Raw genomic sequence first — 14,054 nt, forward strand, 5'->3', positions numbered from 1 at the left:
TTTTTTTAAAAGTAGACGAGCGAGTGAAACGAGCTGCTTTTTAATTATGTTTGATGACGTTGAATGCTTTTTTTTCAACGGAAAAGAAAGAAATTTTATTTTTTATTTTTCTCTCTATCTGTCTTTCTCTTTTTTTAAAGTTCGACTACTAATCGAAAAGAGAAGGAAAAACAATTAATCATTTTTACGAAGGTGGTGCTTAAAAAAAAAAAAAAGAAAAATAAGATAAGGGGTTGGTTGTGACGAAAAGTGCAATGCAAAAAGGATTGTTGCAAGGATTGAAGGATTGTTAGCATGTTCCAAATATTTGGACATACTTTGTTTTCTTTTTTTATTTTTTTAATTTTGACATGACGAACGTAGGGTGAAAAAAAAAACAACGAACAAGGTATTAATCAACGAGCGAGACATCACTCTACGTACGTTTTTATGTTAGATATTAAAAAAAAAAAGAAAATAATTGAATTGAAAAAAAAAAACGTGTACAGGTGGTGCTTCGATAGAATTATAAATAATAATTAATAATAATAATTAATATACTTTGTGTAAATAAGAAAAATGATAAATTAAGAGAGAAAGATGAAAGGGAATTTGAAAGTTAAGGAACAACAAATGAAAAGAAAAATATATATTAATGTTTAAGTTAAAAAAAAACAATGAAGAACAAAAGCCTCGACGAATAACAACAACAACAAAACAATAACAATGATTATTAATTTATAAATATATAAACTCGTTTACTCGTTCAATTGTACTCATCTTGTTTAAATGTTTCATAATTAGAGAACACAAATATAATGTTAGAAAATAATATATATATTCATTAATTAATAGTAATTAGTCAAATAGAATATGTGTAACATTGTTTTTTTTTCTTCGTGTGAAAAGAAAATGAGGAGGAGTGGGGGTGCCTAAAATCCTTCCTTCAACTGCAACAAATTCGCGTGACGATAAAAAAATATTACACGACACGAAAAAAAAAAGAAAAAAAAACACACCTAACATATATAAAACAAACAATCAAAAAAAAAAAAAAAAGAAATAATTTTTGAAGCGTTTCTTGCACTTATATTACTCCGTTGTCAAAGTTTAATCAGCTGCTAATAATCATTTAACACAACCGATCGATTTATTTATTTTATTGTACAATGGAACACACAAAAAATATCTAAATAAAAATTAATTAAAAATACGTCTACAAACGTCTGATTTGTTATCGATTCGTCGACTAGATCAAATATATATATATAGATTTAATTAAGAAAATTAATACTCGAGAAATTAAGAGAATGATATGGGTGCATTTTAAATTACAGTATTAAAAAAAAAAAAACAAATTAAAGTAAAGATAAAGTAAAGTAAAGATATAATGATCAAAGAAAACCGACAAAACGAATTATTCTTCTTCATCTTCTTTTTATTTTTCATTTTTTATTTTCTCAAACGTCATTTTTATCGTTTGCACGAAATATAACGTGACTCGAGGAGGAAGGTGAAAAGAAAAAAAAAGCAGGCGTGTTACACGAACCGTAATATATAGAATATAGAATATAAATATAAAAAAAGAAGAGTGTAGGAGGTGGGGGTGAAGAGTGAAGTGATGGTAATAGAACAGAAACACATAAATTTACTTCTAGTATAATTACTGTTTATCTTATCCTACGAAGAAGCAAAAAAAAAACCAAGATGGAAACAAAATTGATCTTCAACGTAGAGTTTCACGGATAGACAAACCCCCTCTTTATGCGTGCGTAGAAAAATATTTTTATAATACCATATCATTATCATTATCATCATAATTAATAAATTCCTAAGTATTGAATTAGTTATGGTGAAAATGAACGACCATATTGAAACCTTTTTCACGTTTGACACGAGAGAATCTTAACATTCCGAGTATCAGCTTTCCAACAACCCGACCCTACGGACTCCGGACTCTTACCACCACCCTCCTCCTCCTCTCAGCTATTCCCCTCACCACCCACCCCTCTCAAGCAGCTGTTTTAACGAGCGTGAAGAGAGTAGCTCGTCTTAAAGATATAAACGTATATATTTTCCTCGGTAGTTTCTGCTCTTTCGGTCGTTTCAAAAGTAGAGGCAAGCAACCAAGCAAGCAAGCGGACACGTCAGTGCCGTGTGCACACCCTCCTAGGCCCTCTTCTTCGGCTATTTCTGACCACGTGACGTGTATTACATTACCTAACTATATTTGGCCACCACCCGGTAACGAAACTCTACGAATACTCTGTAAATTCATGTGCTGAGTTACCACTACTCAAATTTATATATATTTGTAGACACAGACACATATGTAGACATATATATTCGTGAGACTGCTTTTTCTCTCTAACGTATCTTTAAACTCATTATTATTACCCCCTTCTCGTCAGTTGGCTAAGTCTAACTTATTATGATAGTCATTTCAAAATTGTATTTCTTTATTTGTTTTTAGAAATTTATATACATAAATTATTATATATTTTTTAATTATTATATTATTATATTTATATATTTTAGAAAAGAAATTCTTCTATGGTTATGTAATATTATTAACGGTTTATTATAATATAATATATGGAGTTTGAATTTATAGTTGCATATGAGTAATACGTTAGTTTTGTTTTTTGCATTTCAATGGTATGGAATATTAAACCGGATATAACGCATTTCCATGTACCGTGAATGGAACGATGAAGTTATTCTATTTCTATCTTTTTTTTTCTTCGAATACCTTCGTGCAAACATAACGTTCAATCTTTTATTAATAATAAGAAGAAGATGAAGATGAAAAATCATTAAATTGTTTATTTCTCCCTCAATAGAATATTGAATACGAAAAATATCAAATTTATATATATATATTACAAAAGAAAACTGTAAATATTTTCGGAAGAACGAAAAGCGAGCCAAAGAATTACGAATAGAAGAAATATTGGAAACTCTTCTACCCCTACCCACCAGCAATACCACCACCAACACTACTACTAGCACCCCCGATGACGATAACGACCTTGAAATCGGCAACCACCTGGAAAACTAAATACGTGCCAAGAATCAACGTTGATTCGGCAACCAACAAAAAAATGAGAGAAAAAACAAGTACGATGAATCATTTAACATCGAAGATTAGGAGAATAGGGGTAGAGGTAAGGGGGGAGGAACCCCCTTAATTTTATTCGTCTTTTGGTTTGGTGGTGATTCTTCGATCTTCTAACATCATCCATTCCATCGTCGAGGAACGCAAAATGGGGAAAGGGGGGAGGTGCAGGTCGACGAAGCAGAAGACTATTTCGGCACCAAGCAGCAGCTGTCAGTGAATCAACTTAGGCCAAAAATAATACTCGGAGAGTACCCGCCGCGTTTCGTGTCAGCGTACTCTTAGTCGTCGCATGAGGGAAAGAAAATTTATTTCTGGTTAGACATTAGTTTTATGTTCTCAAACTTACTTCAGGAATACCACCACCACCTCCTATTATTCATTTATTACTAACTTTGAGGAGGTCCTTTTTTAGGTTGTAATAATAATAATAATAGAGACTTATATATATATATATATATATATTTAACTTTAATTTTTAATTAACTGGCTTAAGTTCATTATAATATTTTATTTAATTAAATATCAATATAAATTATATTATTGCACTATATGCGAAATATTAAATATAAAATAATTATATATAAATATATGTTTAATATAAAATTAAATTAATTATTATAAATTATAATTTCCAAGTTAAATTAATTTAATTATATATTACATCACGAATTTTATTTTATATTGCAATAATAACATCTACGAATTAAAAATTAATACACACACAAAAATTATTACATGAAAATAATTAAAAAAAAATTAGTTTCGGTCATTTTATTGAATTGTTATTAACAATTGTATTTTCAAATTCAATCTTAATGAATATTATTAAATATATAATAAAAAAACAAACAAATGATTGTAAAAACAGAACTCGCTATAAAGAAAAGACATTTATTATTAAGAATAACAATTTAAAAATAATAACTATTATTATTATTAGAACATAATGGGGGAGTAAAAAACATGACATGTAAATTCCTAAAAAAGAAAATGAGAAACAAATTTGTAGTGTAGGTGTTTGTTTGAGAGACACAACAGGAAAGATAAGAGGGTCAGGGTTGCAACGACTGCCACTGCTAGACGTTGTGGACTTCTTACTTTATTTTTATTTTTATACATCATGACCAATCCAATTCGCGTAAATGATTCATCCAATAAATATAATGTGTCACACGTTAAATTGTGGTAGATCACTGGCACCCCTTCCCCCGAATTCTACAAACGGGACAGACTTTCTTTAAAAACTCGTTCACGAATCTGTACATTGATTTTCTTATCTCATTATCAAAGTAATATTTTGATAATGAATGAAATATTCTTTTTATTTTCTACATATATCTACGTTTATATAATAATAATTATTATTATTAATATAGAATTCTATGATATTATTTCGTAGCACCACTTTGTACAATTGAAATTTGTTTAAACAATCTTATGCACCATCTTCGTAACTGTTTATCACAAATTAAAAACAGTCGTGTCCAGTTCAAATACGGCCGCACTTCAATTGAACCTAACACGATCAAAAAATGTATTATAATTTAAATAAAAAAAAAAAATACATGTGTGTGGTTCAATCGAAGGCGGCCTGAAACTGTCAAAGAAAACCACAAAAAAACTGTCACAACTTGTCTCACACGAGTCTCTTTAAAAACACACAAATACAAACACTGTACTAAAGTAAACACCACACTACACTAAACACAATGTTGACACTTTTAACTAAACACGAATTTGAACTACACACCTAACTAAAAAAAGAAGTAAAAAAAATTGATAATAATTCCAAAAAAATATTACATGATATAAAAACCATAACTCAAAAAAATTCCATTAAATCCCATTTTTCATGGGACTCATCTTCCAACAAAGTTTACGAGAGAGTGGTTTCCTTTAGAGCTTGTTCATCTCCGGCTTCCAGTAGATGACTATTAAGGGTAGCCTAATGTCGGAGTCAGAAGTGTGTGTGTGTAAGACGTCATAGTAAGTCGTCTCGAGTCATCCCCACTCCACTACTATTTCTTAGAGATTTGTCCAACCTTCGGATCATGCAAACATCGTTTATGCATCATGACCAAACCCTCTCCCCTCTTCTTACCACCACCACCACTACTACTTTCACTCTTTGGTTCACCTTTTATTTCTCTCTTCTCAGTTTATTACTAAGGAAATGTAATATACTCCATTGTTTCTAAGTTACACACCTTTTATTTGTTTCTTACCTTTACTATTTGGTTTATTTTACCTTTACATCCCACCCTACTCCCTTTCCCCTACTCCAAACTACATTTTCTTATAGTTGGAACGTTGTCTCATCTTTTACCTATAGATCAATCGTAGTACGATCCCAAAAACATATTTTGAATAATTTCAATTAAAATTTGTTTTGTTCGAAGGTCGACACATTTGGCGATTTGCCCTTTTATTTTATTCCCCCCCCCCTCCTTACTATTACGTACTTAATTTGGCTCGCAATAACGAATTACCCAGTGCTCAAAATTACAATGCACGACTACTTTTCGATTTACTCCCTTACCCCCCACACCCAGACCCACACTCCCACCCTTCCCGGTTTTTTTCTTTTTTTCCGATCTTAATCTTCAAGTTATAATTTGAGAACACGACGTTACGTTACTGACAAAATATTATTTTAGTATTGCGAAATGACTTTATCTTTGACAGAAATATTTCATTACTATAGTTTGTTTTGTTTTTAAGTTTGTTGTTGTTGTTATTTAAATAATAAAGCTTCACAAGTGCATCATAATTGAAATAAATGTTAGATAATTTATATTTACATTAATCCTTATGATTTTAATATTATTTTTTTTTTTGAAAATGTATCTCAAAGTGTTTAAATATTCGAGTAAGTTAACCTAGAAAACATAAATTGATTATAATATTTCAGAAAGAAAAGGGACTTATTACAAAGTTCCAGCAGAATCGGGGCCAGGTTATAAAACTGATGATAAATTTGTGGATGGTATTGAGAAAGGAAAGGATGTGATATTAGAACCATTGTTATTGGATGAGGAAGGTTTACCGATCGATGATAAACCTCTTCAACCAGGTGATGAAACTTTACCTTGGCGAATAGGTCGTGTTAGTCATAGACCTAGAATTACAAGTGTAACACCATGGAGAAAAGATAAACCAAAATCTAAGGATTCGTCATTGGACAAATTGCAATTGGTTGTTGAAGGTGAAAAGAAATCTTGGATAGAAGAACAAATCGTTTTGAAAAAGACTGAACATAGGATACGAGATATTCCTAAAGAAACTTTGGAACAAGTTGAATTGAAACCTACGAAAATTGATAGAAAAGAAATCAGAAGACCCAGTCAAGAAACTGTGACGTTGAAACCAGTAATCAAAGATGTTACATTGGGAAGGAAAGAAGTGTCTGAAGTTTCACGGATTGAAGAAACTTCTAAAGAATTGTATGTTGAAGAAGAAGATGATAAACGTTTACAATTGTCACGTAAAGTGGATGAAACGATTACCAAAAAGGATGAAGATCAAAAACCCAAAAAAAGTGAACCCACTAAGAAAACAATTTCGAAGAAAGATGAAAGAATCGAACACTTTGAAGAACAAGAAGATACGACACTTTTGGATTTATCTAAGATATCTGAAGAAAAGAAGATAACAAAAGACAAAATAATTTCTGAACAAGTAGAACAACCTAAACCTTGGACTGAAGAAAAAGTAACGTTGAAGAGAGCTAAAGTTGAAAGAAAAGAATTGGTCAAAGAAAAACCAGAAACTATTAAATTAAAACCATCGAGACCCGTCAAAACTGAAATACAAAAACCAGAACTTGAAGAAGTTGATCTTAAACCGGTTATTAAGGAATCAAAAGAAGAATATCGTGACGATGAAAGTACCAAATTAATTCGTGTTTCTAATGAGGTCAAAGAAACGAGAAAATTATCGAAGGAAGATATTGAAATGAAACCTTGGACTGAAGAAAAAATTACATTGAAAAAATCTAAACCTGATAAAAAAGAAATTCCCAAAGAAGAAATTGAAAATGTTGATTTGAAAGCAGTGAAAAAAGAAACGATCGAAAAGAAATTAACACAGAAAGATGAAACTGAACAATATGTCGAACAAGATGATGGAACAAGGTTGACTGTAACTTCAGAAACTGACGTGAGTGTTAAAACTGAATCAAAATTGAAAAAGATCGAAAAGAAACCACAAGTAACCGAGACAAAACCTTGGACTGAAGAAATGGTGACGCTGAAGAAAACAAAAGTTGATAAAAAAGAAATAACGAAAGAAACATTAGAAGAAGTTGAATTAAAATCTGTCAAACCTGAACAAAAGAAAGAAACAACAAAGAAAACGACCATAGAATTACAAAAAGTTGATGACAAAATTGTAGAAAGTATCGAAGAACGGGAAGATAGTAAATTGTTGAAGATTCAAAAAGATACCACGATAGATGAACGTAAAACTGAAGAAGGTATACCATGGTTGAGAGGACTGAAAAAACCAAAAGACAAAGTACCATTTGAAGAAAAAGAAGATACAACTACTCTAAAAATTGAAAGAGAGGAAGAAGAAACTAAAAAGAAGGAAATCACAGAAGAAAAACCAGTACCCTGGTTAAGGGGACTTAAGAAACCAAAAGACAAAATACCATTTGAGGAAAAAGAAGATGAAACAACTCTAAAAATTGACAGAGAAGAAGAAACTGAAAAGAAAGAAGTAAAAGAAGAAACACCTGTACCTTGGATAAGGGGAAAGAAAAAAGTAGAAAAAGCACCATACGTTGAGGAAGAAGATGTTACCAAATTAACAACTGATAAAGTTGAAGAGATTGAACAGGTTCAAAAGGAAACAGCTGTACCATGGATAAGGGGAAAGAAGAAGACAGAAAAAGCACCATACGTTGAGGAAGAAGATGTTACCAAATTAACAACTGATAAAGTTGAAGAAACTGAACAGGTTCAAAAGGAAACAGCTGTTCCATGGATTCGAGGTAAAAAACCAAAGAAAGAATTGGCACTTGAAGAAAAAGAAAAGGAAGAGGAAGCACCTAAGGAGGAAGTTTCTACACTTCCTTGGTTACGTGAGAAAAAATTAAAAAAGCCATTGGAAAAACCATTGGATGAAGAAAAGGAAAAGCCACGTGAGAAAACAGAAATTACGATGTCAATTAAACCTGAGGAAAAACCATTAGAGAAGGAAACACCTGTTGAAACTTCAACTGCACCTTGGCGTCGTGAAATGAAAAAGAAACCAACGCAAGAAGCACCAAAACCTGAGGTGGTACCTATGAAAGTGGAAGAAACGAAACAACCAATTAAAAAAGATGAACAGGTTATCGAAGATTTTAGGAGGTTAAGTTTGAAACCAACTAGACGTAGTAGCAGACAATTGGAACAGGAAGAAATGGAAAGACCAACGCTTAAACCTGTTGTACTAACTCCACAAGAACAATTGAAACCAGAGAGTACGGAAAAATTGGTAAATGGAGAAAAGGTTGAAGAAAAAACAGAGCTTCCTTGGAGACGTGGAAGAAAACAATCAGCAAAACCAATACCAGAAAGTACAACTGAAATCATTCCTAAAGAAAAAGAAACACCTAAAGAAACGGAAGTTACACCTAAAGTTACGTTGATTAAGAAACAGAAAGTACCGGAAGAAGCAAAACCAGAGGAAGTGATGTTGAAACCAGTTACGAGAATACCAAAAGAAGAAGAAATGAAAGAGGAGATAACTTTGAAACCAATTGTCAGAAGGAAGCCTGAAGAAGAGGCACCAGAAGAGGTGAAATTGAAACCTGTTAGGAAGGAAACGGTGCCCGAAGAAGTTAAATCAGAGGAAGTAACACTGAAACCAGTAGTCAAGAAGAAGCCTGAAGAAGCGCCAGAGGAAATTAAATTGAAGCCTGTAAGAAAAGAAAAAATTATCCCAGAGGAAGTTAAACCGGAAGAGGTTACGTTGAAACCAATCAAGCGACTTCCTAAAGAAGAAGAAACTAAGGAAAAAATAACATTGAAACCTGTTAAACGATTACCTAAAGAGGAAGAAACTAAAGAAGAAGTTAAACTCAAGCCTTTTAGAAAGGAAAAACCAGAAGAAGAAGCACCAGAGGAGGTTAAGCTTAAGCCTATAAGAAAAGAAAAGGCTCCAGAAGAGATTCAACCTGAGGAAGTGCAATTAAAACCAGTCAAACGTCTTCCTAAAGAAGAACAAATCAAAGAAGAAGTTAAACTCAAGCCTGTTCGTAAGGAAAAGCCAGAAGAAGCGCCAGAGGAAGTTAAATTGAAGCCTGTAAGAAAAGAAAAAGTTGTTCTAGAAGAGATTCAACCAGAGGAAGTGCAGTTGAAACCGGTTAAACGTCTTCTTAAAGAAGAAGAAACTAAGGAGGAAGTCAAACTTAAACCTGTTAGAAAAGAAAAGCCAGAAGAAGAAGCACCAGAAGAAGTTAAATTAAAACCCGTAAGAAAAGAAAAAGTTCCAGAAGAAGTAAAACCTGAGGAAGTGCAGTTGAAACCGGTTAAACGTCTTCCTAAAGAAGAAGAAACTAAGGAGGAAGTCAAACTTAAACCTGTTAGAAAAGAAAAGCCAGAAGAAGAAGCACCAGAGGAGGTAAAACTAAAACCTGTTAGAAAAGAAAAAGTTCCAGAAGAGATAAAACCTGAGGAAGTGCAGTTGAAACCGGTTAAACGTCTTCCTAAAGAAGAAGAAACTAAGGAGGAAGTCAAACTTAAACCTGTTAGAAAGCAAAAACCAGAAGAAGAAGCTCCAGAGGAGGTTAAACTTAAACCTGTCAGAAAGGAAAAGGTTCTTGAAGAAATTCAACCTGAAGAAGTTCACTTGAAGCCAGTCAAACGACTTCCTAAAGAAGAAGCAACTAAGGAGGAAGTCAAACTTAAACCTGTTAGAAAAGAAAAACCAGAAGAGGAAGCTCCAGAAGAGGAAGCTCCAGAAGAGGTTAAGTTGAAACCTGTTAGAAAAGAAAAGGTTCCAGAAGTGGTACAACCTGAGGAGGTGCAGTTGAAACCACTTAAACGACTACCCAAGGAAGAAGAAACTAAAGAGGAAATAACATTGAAACCTGTTAAACGATTACCTAAAGAGGAAGAAACTAAAGAAGAAGTTAAACTCAAGCCTGTTAGAAAGGAAAAACCAGAAGAAGAAGCACCAGAGGAGGTTAAGCTTAAGCCAGTGAGGAAGGAAAAAGTTCCAGAAGACATCCAACCCGAGGAAATTACACTAAAACCAGTGAAACGACTTCCCAAAGAAGAGGAAACCAAAGAGGAAGTTAAACTTAAGCCTGTTAGAAAGGAAAAACCAGAAGAGAAAATACCAGAAGAAGTGAAGTTGAAACCTGTTAGAAAGGAAAAAGTTCCGGAAGAGATACAACCTGAAGAGGTGCAGTTGAAATCAGTCAAACGACTTCCTAAAGAAGAAGAAACTAAGGAAGAGGTTAAACTCAAACCTGTTAGAAAAGAAAAGCCTGAAGAAGAAGCACCAGAAGAAGTTAAATTAAAACCCGTAAGAAAAGAAAAAGTTCCAGAAGAGATTAAAGCGGAAGAGGTTACGTTAAAACCAGTAAAGCGTCTTCCAAAAGAAGAGGAAACTAAGGAGGAAGTCAAACTTAAACCTGTTAGAAAAGAAAAGCCAGAAGAAGCACCAGAGGAGGTAAAACTAAAACCTGTTAGAAAAGAAAAGGTTCCTGAAGAGGTTCAACCAGAAGAAGTACACTTAAAACCAGTTAAACGACTTCCTAAAGAAGAGGAAACTAAGGAGGAAGTCAAACTTAAACCTTTTAGAAAAGAAAAACCAGAAGAGGAAGCTCCAGAAGAGATTAAATTAAAACCTGTTAGAAAAGAAAAGGTTCCAGAAGAGGTACAACCTGAGGAGGTGCAGTTGAAACCTGTCAAACGTCTTCCTAAAGAAGAAGAAACCAAAGAGGAAGTCAAACTCAAGCCTGTTAAAAAAGAAAAACCAGAAGAGGAGGCTCCAGAGGAAATTAAACTCAAGCCTGTTAGGAAAGAAAAAATTCCGGAAGAAATTCAACCAGAAGAAGTGCATTTAAAACCAGTTAAACGACTTCCTAAAGAAGAAGAAACCAAAGAGGAAGTCAAACTCAAGCCTGTTAGAAAAGAAAAACCAGAAGAGGAAGTTCCAGAGGAAATTAAACTCAAGCCTGTTAGGAAAGAAAAAATTCCGGAAGAAATTCAACCAGAAGAAGTGCATTTGAAACCAATTAAACGACTTCCTAAAGAAGAAGAAACGAAAGAGGAAATAACATTGAAGCCAGTTTTCAGAAAGAAACCTGAAGAAGAGGCTCCAGAGGAAGTTAAGCTCAAGCCAGTTAGAAAAGAAAAAATTCCTGAAGAAATAAAACCAGAAGAAGTGCATTTGAAACCAGTCAAACGACTTCCTAAAGAAGAAGAAACCAAAGAAGAAGTAACCCTAAAACCTGTAGAAAAGAAAAAACCAGAAGAAAAAGTTCCAGAAGAAGTCAAACTGAAACCAGTCATAAAAGAAAAGAAACCCGACGAAGCCAAATCTGAAGAACTTGTTCCCGTTTCGGTTATTGAAAAACCGGAAGAAGAGAAACCAGAAGAAGTTAGTATATTCCCATGGCGACGTGGTAGAAAAACGAAAAAGGTTGTTGATTTTAAGGAAGAGGTTACTGTAGTTCCAATCGATCAAGAACAGGTGATAACAGAAATACATGAAGAAGTCAAAGAAATATCCGAAATAATTGTACGTCCTAAAGAAATTGAAGAGACTACAATAATTTCTGAAAAAGAAATTCTAATCCCTGAGAAAATAACCGAAAAAACAGAAGAAAAGATTGAACCAATTACCGAAATAAAACAAATGCCATGGCGGAAAGCTAGAAAACCTGAGAAAAAAATCGAAGAAATTGTACAAGTTGAACAAGTACAGGAAGATAAAAAAGTTGACGAAGAAATCGTAGAAAAGACTGAAGTATCGTGGAGAAAAGTTCGAAGAAAACCCGAAGAAAAACCTTTAGAAATTACTGAAAAGGTTATCGAAATTGTAGAAGAAGTTACAGAAAAACCTGAAGAACCTAAACCAATTCCAAAAGTTGTAGAAAAGGTTGAAGTAATAGAGGAAGTAACAGTTGAAACTGTAACAAAGAAACCAGAAAAGAAAGAAAAACCAAAATTAGAACCAACAAAAGTAGAAGAAATTCCTGAAAAACCAGAAGAAGTTGAAGAAATTCGTACAGATTTGGTATTGAAAAAACCAAAGAAGAAGGATAAACCAAAAGATGAACTTGTTCCACAATTGATAACTGAAGATAAGGAAGTCATTTCAGAAGATTTGACTTCTGTCCAAGATTTCCAAGTAACTCGTAAAGAAACCATAATCAAAACCGAAAAGAAACCGCAAGAAATTGTCCAAGACGATCAGAAAGTTGAAGAAATAGTTGAAGAAAAAGTTACGGAAGAAACTAAACGAAGACGTAGACAACGTACACAAGTTGACATACCAATTATAGATAAAGATAAAAAGATTGCGCCAAGATTCATCCAAAAATTGCAACCAATTATTGCTGAACTTCAACAACCAGCAAAATTCACTTGCACCGTAGTCGGTAATCCTGTACCTGAAGTAACTTGGTATAGAAACGAACAAGAACTTCATGCAAGTGAAAAATACATTATGACGATCTTTGAAACAACAGCAACATTAGAAATTACCAAGGTTAAAGAAGAAGATGCTGGAATGTATTCTTGTAGAGCATCCAATCCGGCAGGAGTTGCAACGTCAACAGTGAATCTAGTCATCTTTGGTACTGATATTATCAAAGATGCTATGATTTGTGTTGTGTTCATTTTGATTTGCTTTAAATACCTGCATCTATATTTTTATAAAAACAAAAACTTTTTTAATATAATAATAATACCCCCTCCTCCTATCGCTAAAGTTTTATAATAAAAATATCTTTACACATAATTTTATTTTGTTTTTACAGATAACGCATCATCTTTTTCTTTCTCTAATAACCTAAACAAAAAATTTAATAAATAAATAAAAATACTTGCACGTATAATAGATTGTTTTGTTTATGAATGTGTTTTATTGTGTTGCATTTTTTTAACAAAGATCGTTTAATTTGATTGATAAATCTTTTTAATAGAAAAAGAAGAGGAAGGTGTTGCTCCTCACTTCCCAATACCAATCAAACCACTTATGGTCGAAGAGCACAAACCAGCAACGCTTGAATGTATTGTCACTGGCACACCAATACCCGAAGTTAAATGGTATCGCAATGAAAATGAGATCAAACCGAAAAAAGAAGATACGGAAATAACATTTAACCCAGAAACGGGTGAAGCTAAATTAACAATACTCAAACCTAAACCCCAAGATGAAACGACTTATCGTGTACGTGCAGTAAACAAATTTGGACGAGCAGAATGTAGAGCTAATTTGGTTATTAGCAACATTGTTAAAGTATCTAAACCAGAAATAATGCAAGCACCAACGATAACGAAACCATTGCCAGCATTGGTCGCTGAACGTGGTAAACCATTGAAATTAACAGCCGATTTCGAAAGTAAACCAAAACCAGAAGTTAAATGGTATCGCAATGGAATCGAAATTGTACCTAGTAAAAATCGTGTTATTGAAATTTACGAAAATACTACGGAATTATTGATACCAGAACCAGTTAAAACGGACGGTGGAAAATATGAGGTGAGAGTTAAAAATCCTGCTGGTGAAGCACGAAGTTCTGGTTCTGTTACCATCAAAGAACGTGAAGATAAAACTGATGAGGTTAAAGCACCAAGATTTATCGAACCCTTGCAACCACAAATAGTTGCAGAAGGTGAAGTTGTTATCATGGAAGCTAAAGTTGAATCTTATCCGATTGCATCGTTCCAATGGTTTTACGAAGGTCGTCCACTCGAGGTAAATTCTTAACAATTGTTTTAATAATTTT

At 33.1% G+C, this 14,054-nt stretch overlaps 1 protein-coding gene across 1 annotated transcript in view; it reads left to right on the plus strand.

Annotated features, from left to right (window-relative positions):
- Nucleotides 1-14,054, plus strand: part of LOC107074638 (sallimus) — a 138,040-nt gene that overhangs the window by 77,845 nt on the left and 46,141 nt on the right. Inside the window, 2 exon segments of the mRNA XM_089179482.1 lie at nt 6,012-12,899; nt 13,248-14,023. Of these exon segments, the coding sequence (XP_089035608.1) occupies nt 6,012-12,899; nt 13,248-14,023 (7,664 nt within the window).

The sequence above is a fragment of the Polistes dominula genome, unplaced genomic scaffold (genome assembly GCF_049000335.1).
Source record: "Polistes dominula isolate Pdom_NZ unplaced genomic scaffold, Pdom_raw_medaka contig_373, whole genome shotgun sequence".
Taxonomy (NCBI): Eukaryota; Metazoa; Arthropoda; class Insecta; order Hymenoptera; family Vespidae; genus Polistes; species Polistes dominula.